The sequence below is a fragment of the Hypanus sabinus genome, chromosome 23 (genome assembly GCF_030144855.1).
Source record: "Hypanus sabinus isolate sHypSab1 chromosome 23, sHypSab1.hap1, whole genome shotgun sequence".
Classification (NCBI taxonomy): Eukaryota; Metazoa; Chordata; class Chondrichthyes; order Myliobatiformes; family Dasyatidae; genus Hypanus; species Hypanus sabinus.
The window spans coordinates 26,121,550-26,143,754 of record NC_082728.1 but is presented as its reverse complement, the minus strand read 5'-3'; the positions used below and the strand labels follow the sequence as shown (position 1 = coordinate 26,143,754).

At 37.6% G+C, this 22,205-nt stretch overlaps 1 protein-coding gene across 3 annotated transcripts in view; it reads right to left on the bottom strand.

Annotated features, from left to right (window-relative positions):
* Positions 1–496: 496 nt before the first annotated feature.
* Positions 497–22,205, bottom strand: part of dnai2b (dynein, axonemal, intermediate chain 2b) — a 39,899-nt gene continuing 18,190 nt past the window's right edge. For 2 of the 3 annotated variants that reach the window (XM_059948565.1, XM_059948566.1), the window contains exons 9-13: positions 20,143–20,366; positions 9,956–10,091; positions 4,058–4,204; positions 3,150–3,374; positions 1,062–2,426 (exon numbers count right to left, since the gene is read on the bottom strand). In XM_059948565.1, the coding sequence (XP_059804548.1) occupies positions 2,307–2,426; positions 3,150–3,374; positions 4,058–4,204; positions 9,956–10,091; positions 20,143–20,366 (852 nt within the window). In that variant the 3' untranslated portion in view covers positions 1,062–2,306. The other variant, XM_059948567.1, reaches the window with a different exon arrangement.

Here is a 22,205-nt window from a genome sequence, read left to right as displayed (position 1 = left end):
AACTGGAGGCTGTGATAGAACAAAGAACCCTACGGAAAATCCTGGCAATTCTGGATAATGTTTCTCACACTCTGCATGCCCCCTTGGCTGAACAGAAAAGCACTTTCAGTAATAGACTAAGATAACTGCTCTGCTCCAAAGAGCACTATAGAAGGTCATTCTTATCTTCAGTCATAAGGCTCTATTATAATGAGTCAACCTATAGCCGGGGAAGTGATGGCCGCCTCCTATTAAGACTGTTTGTGAATAATAGTTCCACATGTACTAAATGGCCTGTTTCTGTGCTGTAGTGTTCTATTATTCTATGATGTCCTTTAGTAACAATGAAAATCTGAGGGAGAAAAAAATAAATAGGTCTAAGATGGGGGCATCTACTAAGACCTCAGACACACACCCTACAAATTTTAGTCAAGAATATTAGGAAATTTGTTTGGTAACAAAGTTGACAATGCTGCTTTTCTACAAATATTTCACAATAATATTGAGAAAGAAACAATTAACTACAGATTAGTTCTTTTATTTTAAAAATATCTGCAGAATCAATAATATGAATACATTCAATGTAATATGAAAATAGATAATATTTACTTTCAAGATAGTGAGACTCTAAATGCTGTTTACTCTGTTAATAATGAAAAAGATCTAAATGATGTAGCTGGTACTGCAGGCTGGTTGAACTTTCAGATCAAAAATTGTCCAGCTACAAAAAAAAAAAATCACTCTCAGTACTTATTGAAATGTACAGTAACAAGAAAACAAAAATCATAGTAGCATCTCTAAAATACAGTTTTGGAACATAGACTATACAAGCTTTTATATAAACTCTCTATTTGGAATTAATTTTTCTTTTAAGGATTTCAAAATTATGCTTTGGCCTCATAGAGTCTTCAAAGAGCTAAATATTGTGCTTAATAATTAGATTCTAAACCCTGTACAAAGAATTTAAAATTAACCCACAAAACTGCTGATATTTTCATTCTGATTTTGTTAAAATTTGAACAAAATATATGACTATTCTCACCTCATCTTCTTCATCATCCTCTGACATTGATTCCTAGCAGATAAAACAAAAAAAAACTAAAACAAATATACCAAGCATCTTATCCTGAGCACTTTATTTAATTCCAGCATCATCTTCCATTTTTATGTTCAATGCCTTCCACCAATAAAGAAAAAGCTTGTTTGATTTCTTAAATCCACTTATCCAATTACAATCAAGGACATGTGGTCGTGCATTCCTGGTTTTTTTTTTGCTTTTTTCCATATCGTACCATTCTTAGTAAATTATCTTGCTTTCTTGGCTCTCAACAAATGAATGACCCCACACTTGCAGGAATTGTCATCATAGAAACTATCATGGTCAAGCTAAAAAATATATCAATTGCTGCCTCTTTTGTCAACTGCTGCTGGATCCTTTTTCAATATGTCTGTCAGTTTGGTTCAGACTACAAAAACTATTGATCTCCGATACACATTTCCAGAGGTTGAGTTTGGCCATAACAATACGCCATAGAGTATGGAAATGGCCCTTCAGAACACCAAGTCCATGCCAACCATCAAGTAACAATGTGCATCAATCTCATTTTATTTTCTCCACATTCCCAGCAACATTACAAAATGCTACTACTCACTCACATGGAACAATTTACGTTGGCCAATCATTTTTCGATCTGTATATCTTTAGGATGTGGGAGGAAAGCAGAGCATGCAAGGTAATCCTACATGGTCACAGGGAAACATGCAAATTCTACATAAATAACATTGGACGACAGAATCTAAAGTGTAGCTTTGAGGCAGCTGCTCTCCTAGCATCTACTAGTTTGGAAAGTTTTACAAATGAAACATAGCCTCAGGACATATTATTTGTGTGCTTTTTTTTAGTTCTGTGGTAAACATATTACTGCAAATTAATTTTAATACAGTTTGAGCCCTTAAAAATTGGCAACATTCCAATTTAATACAAGATACAATGGTGTAAACCTCATCTAAAATTTTCCAACAAGGTAGGAAATTTGACTGAAATCTAAAAATTCTAGTTGATTTAGCAGATCAAAACTCCCAATATGCCAGGGATGAGCCCATGAATTGTAACTTTTTTTATTTTAAAAGGTACAATATACTTTATTTTCAGAATTGCAGAAGTAGACTACTGGTAGGAAAATGTTCAACAGCCGGTGCTGGGATAATTAGCTAAGTCTGTTTATTTAGGTTTAACACCTGTCTAAACATTACTACACACTTTTACCATATACAGCATAAACAAAGATACTATCACATAAGTTTTAGATTTAATGCAGAATTAAGATTCAAGGTTGTTTATTGTCAGTCTTCAGTGCATGATTGTAAAGGAGAATATAATTATTGTTTCTCTGGATCCGATGCAGCATTAAAAAGTCAAAAAGATCCACAAGAAATATAAAGCAATCCTATAAAATACAACATATAGGTAACTGATGTCAGTTGGTTAGAAAGTCAAACAGCAAGTTAGTTACACAATGCTGTATTTAGACTGAGGAGTAGTCATCAACGTCTGTGGGACAATAATGTTGAATGCAGAACTAAAATGTAGGAACAGCATTCTGACACAAGTATCCTTGTTTTCTAAGTGTGTCAGGACCAAGTGCATGATAGGCATTATGGCATCTGTTGTAGAGCAGTTCTGTTGTGTGGTAGGAATGGGGCTTTTGATTGTACCATTACCAAGTGTTTCAAAGCACTTCATGAAGATTGGCATCAGTTCAAAGTGATGATGACAATACACAACACACATAAGGGATGAATAACTGGCTGCATTCTTCCTTTTAAATGATGAATATTCACATAATGATGCAAAAACCCTGCTCAAACCAACCATGATATCAGGTTAGTAGGTGAATTGGTCACATGGATGTAAATGGGTGGAGTAGGCACATTGGGCCAGAACAGTCTGTTGCTGTACTGTGTATCTCTAACAAAATGTAAATTTACACTTAAATTAAGTTTGCCTTTCCACATTTGAATTAAAAGCTTGATCCTGATTAGTTAGTATTCGAACATTTATGAAATCACAGTGAAAATATTCATCAAGTAGAACTGTTCAAAAGTTTTATATGTAAATTTATGGAGCTTAATACCATCATTTCCAAAGTGAAAACAAATTCTTTTCCTACCTTGGTGTCATCAACTTTCTCCATTTCAAATCTGCCTTTTTCTTGGGCAATAGTTTCAAAGAACGTACTCTCAGCTTTTGCAATTTTGAATTCAATTGTATCCTCCTCATCTTCAGCTTGCTGTTCCACTACCTTTTCTTGCTCTGATTTAGCACGTTCTCTTGCCCGCATCTCACGCTGGCGTGATTCTAGAATCTTCTCCCGCTTTGTCTCCCTCTCAAACATCTAAAAATGTAACATTACACATGGAAAAGGCAATCCTCATACAGCACTTACAATAAACACTGTGCAAAGTTAGTGTTAAGATCCAAGGCTGACATGGAGGGGTAAGTGAATGGTCAAGCTTCCACATATTTCACTTTGCTTGAAGCTAATAGATACCTCCCAACCATATAATATCTATAAATACTGGAGAAATGGAAAACAAAAGTATTCAATGGAACATTTGAAACAGTATTTGGTCATTTTACCTCTGATGGAATATACTGCCAGATTCAAAGATGAAGTTGATTGGAACTGAACCTATATGGGACATTCTAACTGTAGTTAGCTAAGTCAGATCAACATTTGAAAATACTAAAATTTGTTTGATTATAGACTAAGTAATTTGAAAAGGACATTCAGACACATCAAAGCAGACTGTGGAAAAACTCCAAAAGAACTGACAATTGACAGTCTCATCATAAGTGTTCAATTTTAGCACTTTGGCTGGGTATTTCAGTCGAATGCATTAAGCAAAACTTCACTAAGTAACCATAAATTTTGTTGTAATTATTTAATTTGACTTTATACCTATAGCTTCACTTTCTTTAGAAATGAAGTGTGTTCTTTTGTGAGGTAGTTTTACTTAATGTTTTTATTGCAAGCTGACCACAAAAAGGATCATAAGACGAGAACGGAACACTTACTGCACTTGCAATTGTTTTTTCCTGTTTCATATAAGCATAGAAACTGGGTGAAAACTCAAGCAAGGTTGTTGCTCCCTGGTGAGAACCACAGGCAAAGAATTGTCCATTGTCTTGGATACGCAAACTGTACAGAGGATCATCACACACCTGATTGGGTTAGGAGAGATGGAGTTGGGGAGGGGGATATGGGAAAGAAATATATAGAAAAAATGTCAAAATTCAGAATAATGGGGAAAACAGATTGTTGCTTTTAACCAGTAACACATTTATACACATTTCAATATGAGCAAAACATTCTGGTTTATACAGGTTGAATATCCCTTTTCCGAAATTCCAAAATCTCTTAAGTCCAAATAGTTTTTGAGTACTGACACTTTGCTACAAATGGAAAATTCCACATGGTGCTGGAAAGGTTCCCAGATGATGCGCAGGTCTCTGAGCACCACAGACAGTTCTGAGAAGAGATTTCACACATGTAATGAACAGAAGTTAATCGAAATAGAAAAACACTGCATGAAGCAAAATATGAGGACCTTGATCATGTATTAAAAGAGTGGTTCATCAGCATTGGAGTGCACAAATGCCACTTAACGGTATGCTGATCATGAAACAAGCAAAGATCTATCATAAACTGAAAATTGAAGGTAATTGTTTCACGCACAAAACTTTTAAAAATATGATATATATAACTACCCCCTTGCCTTAGTTCCTGTGCAACAGGCAATAGTTTGATATTATTGGCAGATACAAAGCTAATCATGGCAATAGACCCCAGTAATAAACACTGTGGAGGGTTGTCATTCAACTCCCAACAGTCTGTGGAGGACCCAGCTCCATCATGTCAGACTGTGCTCCAACTGTGGACTATTCACTCCGTGAGCTTCTCACCAGCTGCATATGTAATGTAAATGAATTTTGTATTTAGACTTGAGTCCCATCCCTTGGGTATCTCAACATATAGATACAAATATTCCAAAATCAGAATCACTTCTGGCCCCAAGCATTACCAATAAGGGATGTTCAACCTTTACACTAGTGCAGAAGAAAATGTACTCTGTTCATAAACTCCCCATTTCAATTAAACCTGTAATCTTGATGGTAAAACTTTACTCATTGCAGTAGTTCAACAAAAAGCACTGTTTGAATTTCAATCCTCTGCCACCCTGCACCAATGACAAGCATTAAATCTGTCTTATCTGCAAAAGACAGAACTTTATGCCCCTGCTTGCTCTTTAGATAGTGCTGGGGAGTGGTATTCTTGAACCAGTACAGTCTTTCCCCAGCATTATTGATAAGGAGTATCAGACAATTCATCCAGTGATAAAGGGCTAGAGTTAGGGTCATGTATTTTCAAGTCAAGAGTCAAAGATGTGCGGTTTGGAAGGGAATACAAAGCTGACTTTTTGTTTCTCCCAGTCATTAGAGGTCATGAGTTTGAGACGATACTTGGGTGAATTACTACAGCATATCTTCTAGATGATGAACTCAGCAAACATGGTCACTCATGATGTAGGGAATGAATGCTTAGGGCGGTGGACACATGGCTAATAAGATGATGACAAACACCAATTGAAACAAGAACACTTATTTAAAGCTGGCTATAATGACAGATGAGTATCTTCATAGCAAGTTCACTATGTGTTGCACTCTGTAAATCTTACTTTTTTCTGAATAAAAATAAATAAAAATTATTAAAGTGAACTAAAAACTTATTTCAAAATACTAGAAATCAATTTTCACATCTTTGAAAAGTTGGATGAGTGAGCCCAAATATTAGCAAGACAAGAATAGTTGAATATTCATTTTATTTCTTCAATTAGAATATAATATTTTAATTCTGTAATGCAAATAGTAGCTGGCATTCAGATTCACACTTTTTTTTCTATTCTGAACTTATGATCTGAATTATAATTTCTAACAAATTCCAAGCACTTGTCAGGTTTTTCCACCCACAGCTAAACGACTGGAGAGCGAATCATTCAATGACATTCCAAATATGAGATGGAAGAACTTTTGAAAAAGGAATTGAGAAGTCCCATTCTCAACAAAAATACATGAATCTTGTTCTGTGCATTAACTGGGAAATTAATTTACTTACAGAGCTCTTGACAAGACTCCTTACCCAATATAATAATGAGAAAAATTGTGGATTATTCATCTCTGAAATTTTCACCTTTTGTCACCTGGCCTAACCTAGAATATGTTTTGTGTTAGCAAGTTATGGGTGAAAATTTCAGAAATAAAAGTCAATTCAAGTATAGACATTTTTGAAGACATAGCCTCTTTACAGCAGATTACCCCTGACTAATCTTAGCATTCCACAGCAAAAGGTTGTTCAGTGATGCAAACCATGCTAGTTTCATCACACTTCCTGCAGTTACAGGATTGAGTATGCAGTGTACTTTTTTTTTAATGATCAAGCTTAATTGGACTTTGTGGCACGGCTGCAAAATGTGACGAGTTACTTCAGAATTGCAAAGAGTGGAATCATAAGACAATGAACCAAATTAAGAGGTTTTTTGTTGAATCTTATGCAGCATTGCAGTGACCAAAAGTAACTATCTTCAAAATAAGAACATACTAAAAAGTTAAGTCCTAGTTACATGAGGGGCCATCATCAAAAGAGATACCCTTGGGGCCCCAAATTGCTGCTTCATTATGAATAAACTTAAAAGCAAAATAATTTTTAAAGGTTCAAAGGTTCACTTATCAAAGCATTTATCCATATACAATTCTGAAAATTAAATTTATCATTAGGGTCTTCACTCACAAGAACACTTTTCTTGTTACAGAAAACGGTGCAAACCACTTTGCCAGGTAATTAAGAAAATCCCTTGCCATGAACGACACAAAATGCACTAAACTTCACATTCACTACCATCGTGTCTCACCTCTCCAATGTGCAAAGCCATATTAGTACTTAAAAATGAAAGTCAGAATTAGGAATAGGGGCAGGCCACCTGTGACCTTCTATAAAACCATAAGATATTTGAACAGAATTCGACCATTCAGGTATCCATCATATCTGCTCTGCCATTCAATCATGGCTGATTTATTCATCTCAACCCCATGCCCCTGCCCTTTTCCCCATAACTGTTGACGCTCATACTAATCAAGGACAGCAAGATCCTATCACCACAATAGGTCTACGGTGGACACTATCTCATTGGCTCTCCATGCAGCCTTGGATCATCTGGACAACACAATTACCTATATCAGGATGCTGTTTACTTCAGGCTTCTGTAACTCATTCCTGATGGTAGCAACGAGAAGAGGGTGTGTCCTAGGTGATGAGGGTCCTTAATGATGGGCATTGCCTTTTTGAGGTATCACTCCTTAAAGATGTCCTGGATACTACAGAGGCTAGTGCCTGTAATGGAGCTGAATAATTTTACAACTCTCTGCAGCTTACTTTGATCTTGCATAGTAGCCTCCTCTTCCACATACCAGAAAGTGATGCAGCCTGTCAGAATGCTCTCTATGGTACCGCTGGACCAGCCCATTCAGAGCCGCAGAAACACCTCGCTCCTGGCCAGACACCCGGTCTCTGGTACCGCTACCGGATTACCGTTCCGCCCGACAAGCAGGCCCAGTACTCACACACCCCACCGATCACGGCCGCCATCCGGCACAGCCAGCGATACCACCACGTCATCTCGTCCGCGTCGGCCTGTTTGGTGAATTACCAAACCTCCTTAAAACTCCTACTTAAATTCAGCTGCTGCCTTGCCTTCTATATGGCTGCATCGATATGTTGGGTCCAGGTGAGGCCCTCAGAGGTATTAACAACAAGGAACTTGCAACTGCTCACTTTCTCCACTTCTGATCCATCTATGAGGACTGCTGTGTGTTCCCTTACTCTTTCTGAACTCTAGTTCTTTGGTCTTACTGACTTTGAGTGTAAGGTTGTTGCTGTGACACCACTCAACTAGGTGGTATATCTTGCTACTGTATGCCTTCTCGTCACCATCTGAGATTCTGCCAACAATGGTAGTATTATCAGCAAATCTATAGATGGCATTTGAGCTAAGCCTAGTCACACAGCCATGGGTGTAGAGCGAGTACAACAGTGGGCTATGCACAGTGAGCCAGTGTTGACTGTCAGGTGGAGATTTTATTTCCAATCTGCACAAATGGTGGTAAATGATTAGCAAATCAAGGATCCAGTTGCAGAGGGAAGTACAGAGGCCAGGTTGTGGAGCTTTTCGATCAGAATTGTAGGAATGATGGTGTTAAATGCTGAGCTGTAGTCAATAGACAGCATCCTGACATAGGTAATTGTATTGTCCAGGTGATCCAAGGTCGCATGGAGAGCCAGTGAGGTCGCGTTTCACCATAGACCCATTGTGATAGGATCTTGCTGAGGCAGGAGTTAATCCCAGCTGTAACCAACCTTTCAAAGCACTTCATCACCAGTGCTGCTGGATGATAGTCAAGAAGGCAGCTCACTCTGCTCTTCTTGGGCACTGGTATAATTGTTGCCCTTTTGAGGCGGGTGGAAACTTCTGACTGTAGCAGTGAGAGTACCTGTCCAGAGGTCTCTTTTATTCTTTATATATCTGAAAAAAAAACTTTTGGTATCCTCTTTGATATTATTTGCTAGCTTACCATTATACTTAATCTTTTCTTATTGCTATTTTAGTTTCCTTCTGTTTTGAAAAACTTCCCAATCTTCTAGCTTCCTACAAATTTTTGCTGTATTAGTTGTCCTCTATTTTGCTCTTCTGCTGTCCTGGAATTCCCTTGTCAGCTACAGTTCCCTCATCCTCCCTTCTGTGGGATGTATCTATCCTGCGCCTTCCAAATTGCTGCCAGAAACTCCAGCCACTGTTGTTCAACTACCATCCCTTCTAGTATCCCCTTTCAATCAACTTCAGCCAGCTCTTCTCTCATGCCTCTGTAGTTTCCTTTACTCCACTGTGATGTCTGATTTTAGCTACTCCCTTGCAAACTTCAGGGTGAATTAGATCATATTATGATCACTGCCTCTTAAGGGTTCCTTTACCTATGCTCCCTCAGAAAATTTCGTTCATTACACAATACCCAATCCAGAATTGTCTTTTCCCTAGTGGGCTCAATCACAAGTTGCTCTAAAGAGTCATACTACAAACGCCTTCCCTTGGGATTCAGTACCAAACTGATTTTCCCAATCTACCTACATACTAAAATCCCCCATGATTTCAGTAACATTGTAACACTGCCCTTTTAACATGCCTTTTTTAGTTCCCACAGCCCACCTACTGTTTGGGGCCTGTATATAACTCCCAACTGGTCTTTCTACTCTTGCAGTTTCTTAACTATATCTACAATGATTCTATATTTTCTGATCCTATGTTACCTCTTTCTAAGGATTTGTTTTCTTTTTTTAATTAACAAAGCCACTGCCATTCAGTAAGATCATGGTGAATCTTAATGCAGCTTCAACTCTATATCTTACTTAATCTTTCACTCTTGTCATTTATTAAGAATCCTTCTCAAAAAAAAATTTCTTTAGGCAGCCTTTGAGGAAAGTTCCAAAGATAGAACACCTGTTTTACCTTATCTCTGTCTTAAATGGGCAATATTTTATTCAGAAACAGCGACCCCTAGTTCTAGATTCTTGAACAGAGGAAACATTCTCTTGGTATCCATCCATACAAGAATTCTTAGCATTTTAGATATTTCATTTGGTTTATATCTTGTATGCCTTTTCGTCTTAAATTAAGACTCAACTGTAAATAAAATGATATTTTAACTATTTTAGGTGTTTTTGTGTGTTTAGATTTCTTTTGACTATAATTCTTGAGCTCTGAAAATTTTACATTGGGACTGTTATTCCTAATACTTTCAATTTGAATTTTTGCTTAAAAAAACATTTCCAGGAATGAAACTCTTCCTTAAATTGAGGAGTACATGTACCTTAACACTAAGTGTTGCTTCACTGTGTTTAAATGACAAATCCCAGGCATCAATCGTACCGTCCATTTTGCTTGTGAAGAAAACAGTTGGCCTTACAGGGCTCCAACAACCATCTGTGAGATTAGACACATGATATCTGAAACAAAAACAGCAGATGAAATTTGACTAATTCTTTTTAAGGAAGCTCTTTCTATCACAAGGATAAAATTCTCCTCAATTTCATTGAAGTTCTTTCAGACTGGTTGCAATTAAAACAGGATATAAATTCTCTGTATCTTGGATCTCACTGCCTACTTCTGGGGGCTCAAGTCATGAAGGCTTCAACAGGTGGAATTTGTTAGAAAAGGAAATTACCATAATTGAACTATTAACACTTTACAGTAGCAAGAGTCAATTATCCTCCTGGTATTATAATCCCACTCATTTCACAAACAACTTGAACATAGTCTCAGAACTGTGCAATTAATTGTGTGAAAGCAACATGATATTCCTTGTTGCTGTAATAGAATATCAGTGGGATACAGATCAAAATGACCAAGCATGCACACGGTAGATCCATGTAATTACCACATCCTTGGGTTTTACCACTACAGTTCTCAATTCATGCAAATTTATACCAAATACGGCTAGTCATATAAAAATGTAATATGGACATCACATGACCAGGCAATATAGAAATTCATTCACTGTGCCACAAAACAGTTTCTAACATTTGTTTGCAATATGAAAAAGGTTAAAAGTAATTGATATAACAGGAAACAAATGTCAGTGTACTAATGTTTAATCCAATCTCATAACGTGGTGTAATCATTGTAAAGCTCTAAAGACAGTATGGATTTCACACAAGTTTCATGTTACGTGTATATTTTCTTGCAATATAGGTAATTGGGAAATGATTGGTAGTAAGTGAAAAACATGGTAAGACTGTAAAGAACACAGTATAGCACCAGACATAAGATTATGGAATGACATTTGATGCAGTCTTTAATTTCCTTACATGAAATGCCTATTCCTGTATCTTGTGGTTAAACCTGCTCCCAGTAAATTTTACCAAAAGTGACAATAATAAAAAGAAAACATGGACTTGTGTTGTACATTGACAACTAAGGTCCTTTCTAAATCTTTCACACCTAATGGAATCTTAGTGGAGCATGTTCATCACTATAGGTAGAGGAAAGTGACTGCAATTTGCATATATTAAGATCCCACAAAGGTTAAGTAATTGATAAGTTGATCGATGAATAAACATTGGGAAATCTGATTTGATCATTTTTGTACAGCAACATGGAATTTCTTCAGTTGAAATGAATCCCATCTCTTCAAAGTCAGCAGGTTTCACATCTCATCAAAAAGGTTATACTTCCTCAGTGAATTGTCAGCCTAGATAACTAGGCATGAAATCATGATCTCCTGATTATTAGGATACTATCACTAAACAGAAACAGTAAAGGCATTCAGAGTTTATGGATATTATGTTTAACTTGCTCAGAGAGCAGTTGAAGAAAACTCAAAGCTATTTAGTTTGGGTTAGCTTTGATTCCCCCCCTCCCCCCCCCGAAAAAATAGTCTTCCATGGATAGTCACAATGATGCAGAAATTTCTTAACAAAGATTCAAACCAGTAACCAGAGTGTGACCTTCCAGTATTTAGTTGACTATCCTTTTTAGACATGAGTGAAAGTGTTTTAATGAGTATAACATAATATTCAATCACTTATATTGTTAATCTAACTTAAGCTGAAACATCAGTAACCAAATTTAAATTGATCTTCTGAATGCTTTCAGCATTTTTTAATGTTATAAAATATTTTGCAAATCTATGAAAGAAAAGTAATTTTGTGTTATATGAACACATGGAAAAGACAGTAGATCATATACAAAGAATTTGAATGCCAAAAAGTTAAAGCCTTAAAATGCCTCAGCACTAAATATATCATCTTCCCGAGGTCACTTCTGAGAATGCAGAAATATGAACATTTATGTTTTGCTATCCTATCACAACTTTTGAACTGATGCTGTAAAGTTACTATGATTAATGTAATAAATGAATGGCATTCCCTGAATATGTATTATAGTCCCGCAACTTACACTTGGTGGCCATTTTATCAGGTACAAGAAGGAACTCAGTGTAGTCTTCTGCTGCTGTAGCCCATCCACCTCAAGGTTCAAAGTGTTATGCATTCAGAGATGCTCTTCTCTACGCACAGCAGTCTGCCATTCTCCTCTGACCTCTCTCATTAACAAGGCACTTTTGCCCACAGAACTGCCATTCACTAGATTTTTTTGAGGAGGTGGGGGGTTTGCATCATTCTCTGTAAACTCTACAGCCTTGCATGTGAAAATATATCTCTGCTATTAAACTGAGCCATTGAATGAGGGTGGATCTTACTGAAACCTGTTGAATTTTGAAAAGCCTAGATTGAGTGAATGTGGTGAGAATGTTTCCAATAGTGGGAGAGTCTCCAGAATACAAAGATGTCTTTTTAGAAAGAAGATGAGGAGGAATTTCTTTAGCAGAGATGATGAATCTGTGGCATTCATTGCCCCAGAGAGCTGTGGCAACTAAGTCATTGGGTATATTTAAAGCAGAAGTGAGGGGGTCTTGTTTATTAAGGGTGTCAAAGGTTTTGGGAAGAAAGCAGAGGGATTGGGTTAAGAGGGATAATAATCAGCCATGATCAAATGGCAGAGTAGACTGAATGGGCTGAATAGCCTAATTCTGCCCCTATATCTTATGGTCTTAATATCTTGAAGCCAATATTTTGCAAATTGAGATTTTACAGGCATAGTGAGCAATCTGAGCATGCTATTCAATACTATGGAAACTTTTATTTGGTAAAATTGTTCCATGAATGGCAAGGTTTAAAAGCTGTAAACTTACACCATGGGAATGGAGGCAAACAGCTCAGGTGTAGCAATTAGCACTGGTGAATGTATTCAAAATATCTACCTTCACTATTCTAAGTATGGAAGTAGTGCTGACTTTTCTAACATGATAAGACTCATCAGACATGACATAGTTGCTCCAATTTCACTCTCTTTGTGGGAGAATAAGGCTTTAATGTGAACAGTTAAAATAATTTATAATTTATGTTTTACTTGAACTGCACAAAGATTTCCATGACCACTATCATACTTCCCAATTAAAAAGTCCTACTAAATCCCAATACCATTGATGCCTAGGCAAAATATGGTGACAAGAAATATTATGATTTGATTTCCAAAGTCCAGTAAATATATCAATTGACATTAATATTAAATCACTAGCTAAAAGTTTTTATTTTATGAAACATAACAAAAAATGCTGGGAATACTCAGGATGTCAAGGAGTACTTTTGAATTTATTTTAAAGGAATAAGTTAACACAGACCTGAAAAAAAAAATTTTCCAGCATTTTTTGGTTTTATTCAAATTTCCGATTGTTATGTTTGAAGTTTTTTCACTTCTTCTTTGTTAGCTTTCTGGTATGATTTTGTTTGTATCTGGAGGAAAAGAGGAGAAGTACTGAATACCTACTGAATGTTACTTTGCAGGCAAGCATTGGTGATAAATTGAAATAATGAGGTACTTTATAATTTATCTCAATTCAATCATTTAATTTTTCTTATGAAAAGACATCAATTTGAAACAGTAATGCCTTCTTACTACCTCTTTATGGATGCTGTCTGACCTAATAAGCATTATAAGTACAAGAGATCCTACAGATGCTGAAAATCCAGATTAACAGATACAAAATGCTGGAGGAACTCAGCAGATCAAGTAAGACCTATGAAAATGAAAAAACAATCCGCACTTAGGACCGAGACTCTTCATCGAGACTGGAAATGAAGGGAAAATATGTCAGAATAAGAAGGTGAAAGGAGGCCAAGCTAGAAGGTGATAGATGTGTGGGGGATGGGGGTTGAAGAAAGAAACTGGGAGGTGATAAGTGAAAAAGGCAAAGAGCTAGAGAAGAACAAATCTGAGAGGAGAGGAAAATGAATCATGAGAGAAAAGGAGGGAGGAAAGAAAGACACCGGGGTGGGTGAGAAGAGGTTAAGAGGCCAGAGTGCAGAAATAAAGAGTGGGGAGAGGTAAGAAATTTACCAGAAGTTGGAGAAAATCAATTTTAATGTCATCTGGTTGGAGGCTACCAAGATGGAGTACGACCTGTTGCTCTTCCAGCCTGAGAGTGGCCTCATCATGGCAAAAGAGGAAGACATGGACCAACGCGTCAGTAGGGAATGGGGTTAGGAACTGAAATTATTGGCCACTAGGAAATTCCACTTTTTACAGATAGAACTGAGGTGCTCAAGAAAGCATTCCCCCAATCGACATCAAATCTCACCAATGTAGAGGAGTCCGCATTGGTAGCAACACATACTGTAGGCAACCTCAGCAGATTCACATGTGTAGTGTTGACACACCTGGAAAGACTGCTCAGGGCCCTGAAAAGAGGTCACGGAGGCACATCTAAACACGTTGTTTTCTGCAACTTCTGCCATCTTCTGTTGGTTTAAATGTACTAATATAATCATCATTAAACCGTCATGCCATCTATGAATCAACTATCATGCATATACTATCTCAATTTTACCTTGCCTGCATAAATTCCACATCCCTTTCTTGCCTGCTCATCCAAGTATCTGTCCAGATAGCTTTTAAATGGTGTTATTGCTCCTGCCTCCACTATACCATCAATTTTAGTGTCACCTGCAAACTTACTAATCACTAATTACTGCACTTTGCCCAAATTATCAACATACATGTCAAACAACAATAGCCCACTGGTCACTGGCCTCCAAACTGAAAAAGAATCCTCCACTACCAGTTTCTGCCTTCTAGCACCAATTTTGTATCTAATTGACAAGCTCAGCCTGAATTTGATGTGTGGTAACATTCCAAACCAGCTGACATTGTCAAATGTCTTGCTAAGGTCCATGTAAATGCAAATAAATCCTGAACCTCAGGGTCCCTTTCAAGAAATTTCCAAACATATATAAAGTTCATTAGCTTCTAGTCCTGGTAATCAGTTTTGCCCTTCAATCAGACGAATGATTGCCTTTGTAACATTAATTGCCAGAAGGTCTATACTACAAAATTGGAAAGAAGTAAATCCTCCTACCACATCTCAGTGGTTCTCCCAAACTATTTCCTATCTGAGTTTGGAAAAAATTAGAAGCACTATTTTTGATTCTTCAATTAAATTTGAAGAAACCTGGGGACCATTTATTCGACATTTTCATATGAATTAATTTGGCCTATTTCAGATCCTTTTCTCTACTTATCCTTGTTCAGGTATGGAGTTCCGGAGTTTTTTTTTGACACTATCACATATTTATAAACTGTTATTATTGCCCATGTTAGTTTAGTTTAGTATTTTTTTTCAATATATATTTTCTTCTATATATTTTCAAATTTTTCTTTTCTTTTTTGATTATTTTTGTTTTTTTTTCATATATATTTATATAGACTTGATTGATTTATGTACCTTTTGTTGATTGATGTTTAATAGGATATTATTATCCTATTACTAATGTAATTTCAAGTTTATTGAATTTGTAATCTATTCATTATCATGTTTTGTTTTTTTTATATGAAATTTAATAAAAAGATTGAAAAAAGAAAAAGAAAAGAAAGCTTCTAGTCCAGGTCTAGCCTATTCTTGCTGTATCTTCTGAATAAAAGCACATTAACCATCCTAAAGTCCTTTGATACCTCAGGATGAAAGCAAAACTTGCTCCAAAAGAGAGTCAAAGCAGTTCACCAGCACCATCTGATGGTTAGTTTTTCAACGTTATGGCTGTACAGCATCAAATTTATGCTTAGTGGGCAAAAATTTAAATATTTTCACCTCAGTCAGTGAGACACTTGGCATAGTCACCTTCAACATAATAAACGGAAGAACGTAAATTACAACAAAGTTAAATATCAAAAGTATATACAGAATATTTCCCATAATTTAGAAAATTTTCCCCTGATAAACGACAATTCCAAAATCCTTCCCAAATGTGTTTAAATTCCAATAATAATAATAAAAAATACATATGATATGACACATGGGCTGTTTGCTCAACTGAAAAATATACCACTTAAATGTTACTATTACTGTATATTGGCTTCCATCATCTCCCCTGCCATGTCCTAGGCACTTTCCACTCCCTGCAAAAAGCAACCTGTGAATAATCTGTAATTCTCCTTTAAAACTTCCCCCTTCTTGCCTTAAATCTATGCCTTTTGTCTCTGACATTTCCACTACAAGGGGAAAAAGGACTTTGATTACATATCCTGTCTATGAAACGTAGAAACCTACAGTATAGGCCCTTTGGCCCACAAAGCTGTGCCGAACATGTCCTTACCTTAGAAATTACCTTGGGTTACCCATAGCCCTCTATTTTTCTGAGCTCCATGTACCTGTGCAGAAGTCCCTTAAAAGACTCTATTGTATCCGCCACCGGCAGCCCATTCCATGCACTCACCACTCTCTGCATAAAAAAAACTTACCCCATGACATCTCCTCTGTACCTACTTCCAAGCATCTTAAAACTATGCCCTCATGCTAACCATTTCAGCCTTGGGAAAAAGCGTCTGACTATGCACACGACCAATGCCTCTCATCATCTTATACACCTCTATCAGGTTACCTCTCATCCTCTGTTGCTCCAAGGAAAAAAGGCCAAGTTCGCTCAACCTATCACATAAGGCAAGTTTCCCAATCCAGGCAACATCCTTGTAAATCTCCTCTGCACCATTTTTATGGCTTCCACATCCTTCCTATGGTGAGGCGTCCAGAACTGAGCACAGTTCTCCAAGTGGGGTCTGACCAGGGTCCTACATAGCTGCAACATTACCTCTCAGCTTCCAAACTCAATCCTACGATTGATGGAAGGCCAATGCACCATGCGCTTTCTTAACCTGCACAGCAACTTTGACTGTCCTGTGGTCTTGGACTCCAAGATCCCTCTGATCCTCCACACTGCCAAGAGTCTTATCATTAATACTATATTCTGTCATCATATTTGACCCACCAAAATGAACCATCTCACACTTACCTGGGTTGAACTCCATCTGCCACTTCTCAGCCCAGTTTTACATCCTATCAATGTCCCGCTGTAACCTCTTTCAGCCCTCTACACTACCAACAACACCCCCAACCTTTGTGTCATCAGCAAATTTACTAACCCATCCCTCCATTTTTTCATTCAGGTCAATTATAAAAATCATGAAGAGTAAGGGTCCCAGAACAGATCTCTGAGGCACACCACTGGTCACCGACCTCCATGCAGAATATGACCCATCAACAGCCACTCTTTGCCTTCTGTGGGCAAGCCATTTCTGGATCCACAAAGCAATATCCTCTTGGATCCCATGCCTCCTTACTTTCTCAATAAGCCTTGCATGGGATACCTTGTCAAATGCCTTGCTGAAATCCATATACCCTACATCTACTGCTCTACCTTCATCAATTTGTTTAGTCACATCTTCAGAAAATTCAATCAAGCTCATAAGGCATGACCTGCCCTTGACAAAGCCATGCTGACTATTCCTAATCATATTATACCTCTCCAAATGTTCATAAATCCTGCCTGTCAGGATCTTTTCCATCAACTTAACAACCACTGAAGTAAGACTCACTGGTCTATAATTTCCTGGGCTATCTTTACTCCCTTACTTGAATAAGGGAACAACATCCAGTCCTCTGGAACTTCTTCCGTCCCCATTGATGATGCAAAGATCATCGCCTGAGGCTCAGCAATCTCCTGCCTCGCTTCCCACAGTAGCCTGGGGTACACCTTGTCTGGTCCCAGTGACTTATCCAACTTGATGGTTTCCAAAAAGCTCCAGCACATCCTCTTTCTTAATATCTACATGCTCAAGCTTTTCAGTCCACTGAAAGTCATCCCTACAATCACCAAGATCCTTTTCTGTAGTGAATGCTGAAGCAAAGTACTTATTAAGTATCTCTGTTATCTCCTCTGGTTCCAAACACACTTTTCCACTGTCACACTTAATAGGTCCTATTCTCTCACATCTTATCCTCTTGCTCTTCACATACTTGTAGAATGCCTTGGGGTTTTTCTTAATCCTATCCACCAAGCCATTTTCAAAGCCCCTTCTGGCTCTCCTAATTTCATTCTTAAACTCCTTCCTGCTAGCCTTATCATCTTCTAGATCTCTATCATTACCTAGTTTTTTGAACCTTTTGTAAGCTCTTCTTCTTGATTATAGTTACAACAGCCTTTGTACACCATGGTTCCTGTACCCTACCACACCTGTTCCCAAAGAACTTCCAAGTTCTTGCCTGATAGTCTCATATTTCCCATACTCCAATTAATGCTTCCTAACTTGTCTGTTCCTATCCCTCTCCAATGCTATGGCAAAGGAGATAGAGTTGTGATCACTATCTCTAAAATGCTCTCCCACTGGGAGGTCTGACACCTGATCAGGTTCATTTCCCAATACCAGATCAAGTACAGCCTCTCCTTTTGTAAGCTTATCTACATAAGTGTGTTCAAGAAGGTTTCTTGACACAATAACAAACTCCACCCCATCTAAACCCCTCCTCTAGGGACATGCCAATTGATATTTGGGAAATTAAAATCTCCCGCCACAACAACCCTGTTATTATTGCACCTTTCCAGAGTCTGTCTCCTTATCTGCTCCTCGATGTCCCTGTTACTATTGGGTGGTCTATAAAGAACACCCAGTAGAATTATTGACCCCTTCCTGTTCCTAACTTCCACCGACAGAGACTCCATAGACAATCCCTCCATGTCTTCCGCCTTTTCTGCAGTCATGACATTATCTCTGATCAACAATGCCACGCCCCCACCTCTTTTGCCTCCCTCCCTGTCCTTTCTGAAACATCTAATGCCTGGCACTCGAAGTAGCCATTCCTGCCCCTGAGCCATCCAAGTCTCTGTAATGACCACATCATCATAGTTCCAAGTACTGATCCGTGCTCTAAGCTCATCTGCTTTGTTTATAATACTCCTTGCATTAAAATAGACACATCTCAAACCATCAGTCTGAGTGCATCCCTTCTCTATCACCTGCCTATGCTCCCTCACACAGTCTCTAAGCTTTCTGTCTCTATGCTTCTGAAATGTTTAAATACTACATCCCAGAAACCTGTAGGTTTTACATTAAGATTAAAAGTAGGAAATTCTTGATTGGAAACTTTCTGGCAGTGATTTTGCTCTCTATTTGTTACTTGTTTAGTAAATGAATCCAGGCTCTAGGAATTTTTTTTAAAAAATGCAGAAGGTAGAAATTTGAATACCAGAAATTGCTGGAAATCAGAAGTAAAACCAGACAATACTAAATCACTGAGCAAGCCAGGCAGCATCTGTGGAAATAATTAACTTTCAAATCCAAGACCCTTTGTCATAACTGGAAAAGAGAGAAAATAATTTAGTTTGCAGTGGCAGAGAAGGTGGAGGGAGTGGTCAGAATAAAGACAAAATGAACCTCACTGATAAGATGTGACCAAATGAATCGGTGTAGCAGCTAGAAGCATAATGTTTCTTTATCCATGTAATAGCACAGCAAGCTTGACTATCGAGTAGAAAAATAAAAACTGAGCCAAAATGATGACAGGGAAAAATGCCCAGTATTGACATTGAAAGAGTGAGTTATTTGAAATTGTAGATTTCAATATAAAAACATTTTTAGATTCTTCTTAGACCTGAACCAGTCCGGTGTTACCTAGCGGATAGGATACCTAGCGGACTGGTAGAACTCTTCATCTCTATGAACCATGAATGCTGATTCCTTTGATACTTTCAAGTCTGAAACAGTGAATTTGGAATATTATGTTGTTATATTTGTTAAGGTTTAAATATGATGAAAGAAGAAACTAACCTTGAATCCCTGAATGCTTAAATAACTCAAAACTAATTGCCCAAAAGTTTGAAATTCTACTTAGCAGTTTCAAAGTTACCAATAATGAAAGCTCCATTTGTACAGTTGAGAGCTTTATGACTCAGTGAGAAATGATCTAATGGACCATGGTTCCACAATTGTAAGCACATTTCACTTGGCTAATGGCCTTGGAATAGCATGTGCATTACCAATATTATTTTAAAATCAGTAACACACATTCTGAAGATGTCAACATCTTTGTATTATCTGCTATGCAACAACCAGTAAGAGAGGTATGTTTTCAATTTACCTTTTAGTTTTATTCCACATGAGCATTTTACTCACTTTGTCCACATGATGGATGATTCCCTGATCTCTTCAGACCAAATTCTGGCTGTCCAGTCCCCAATCGTCAGAAAGTTCTTTGGGTAAAAAGGATTTCTCTGCACAGCATAGACAGGGCCATGATGACCACTGAAGGTGGTCACTATCTTCTCAGCTGGCAATTTTCCCTTTCGATTCCCTAATATTACAGCTCCTTGTTCAGTGCCTACCATAAACTTTGTTGGCTATAGAGACAAAGCATAATTACTGAACACTGTAATACAAATGAAAATTTTGTTTAGAGAAAAGGTAGCATGTTTTTAAATTAATTTTAAAGCTCTAAACAAAGTGGTTAAATAACAGCACCACACACAAAAATGCTAGAGGAACTCAGCAGGTCAGGCAGCATCTATAGGAAAGCATAAGAAGTCTGGGCCAAGACTCTTCGTCAAGACTGAAATGGAAGGGGGAAGATGCTAGAATAAAGTGATGGGGGGAGGAGAAGGTGGTAAAGGGCTTTCCCACCCACTTGGCTTCACTGAAGGTAAAGAAGGAATCTGATAGGAGAGAAGAGTGGACTGTAGGAGAAAAGGAAGGGACCCAAGGGGAAGAGAGAGGCATGTGAGAAGAGCTATATTAGTGCAATGGTCATGCAGCAGAATTTGAATATGGGTCACCTTCCACTTCAAAATATTCATGTGATTGAAAATTTTGAATTAAACTAAAGCAGAAAAGCAAAATGGAAAGTTAGTCCGATATAATAGGTTTATGAGGATGATTCTGGGAATGAAGGGGTTAACATATGAGGCGCATTTGGCAGCCTTGGGCTTGTACTCATTGGAATTTAGAAGAATGCAGGGAGAGACCTCATTGAAACCTAACAAGTGTTGAAAGGACTAGATAAGGTGGATATGGAGAGGATGTTTCCTATGGTGGGGGTGTCCTGAACTAGAGGGCACAGCAACAAAATTGAACAGAGGTAAGGAGGAATTTTTTTTTAGCCAGAGAATAGGAAATCTGTGGAATGCTCTGCCACAGACAGCTGTGGAGACTAAGACCATGTGTATATTTTAAGCGAAAATTAATAGTCAGGGCATCAAAGGTTATGGCGCGAAGGCATATGTATGGGGTTGAGTGGATCTGGGTCAGCCATGATGGAATGGCGGAGCAGACTTGATGGGCTGAATGGCCTAATTCTGCTCTTATGACTATTGGTTTTAATATACAGATTCAATTTCAAATTAACAGCTGTAAACTTTGGTGTGCTTACTTATAAGCTGAGTTTCTCTCTTATTACAAATTGTACTGTAACACTTAATCATTGAAAGTATCCAAACAATTTGCCAAATTAAAATTGTGCAACAAATCAGCAAAAGATTAACTTCTAAAAGCCAAACCAATCCATTTCAGAACACAGAAAAGTGTTTTCATTCAGAGTACTATGTTGAATGACAGGACCAACTAGTTTTAATTCTCTTTCTGCAAGTCATATTTGAGGAAATCATATCTGTCCTGCATTCATAGAAGTAGAAACCATATACTGTAGTTCTGACATTCCTGTCATACTGAAGAACCTGAATAAACAATGTGTATGAATTAATTTATGTTCCCAAAAGTTGTGCATTTTGCAGACCACCTCTCACCTTCCAATTTCTTTTTGTTTGTTTTTTAGGGAATTTCTCCCATACAGTTACTTCTTTCATTCATCCACAGCTTTAAAAAGGGCAAATTTACTACAAGATTCTACCTAACTTCCAATTGTAGAAAGAAAGAGTTGAACGTGCTTATTCAAAATACATGGGAATAAGGACAATGTGAAACCAGTATTTTATGTTTGTCACAAACAAGAAAAGATCTGCAGATCTGGAAATCCGAGCAACACATACAAAATATTAGAGGAACTCTGCAGGCCAGGCAATGTCCCGGCCAGACACGTCGACTGTACTCTTTTCCATAGATGTTGCCTGGCCTGCAGAGTTCCTCCAGCATATTGTGTGTGATTGTATATTTGTCTTCTTTTCTGAGCCTTCCTGTATTAAGAATCATTCCTTGGGTAAGCAACCAAGCTTTTGCTAGCCTTGCTA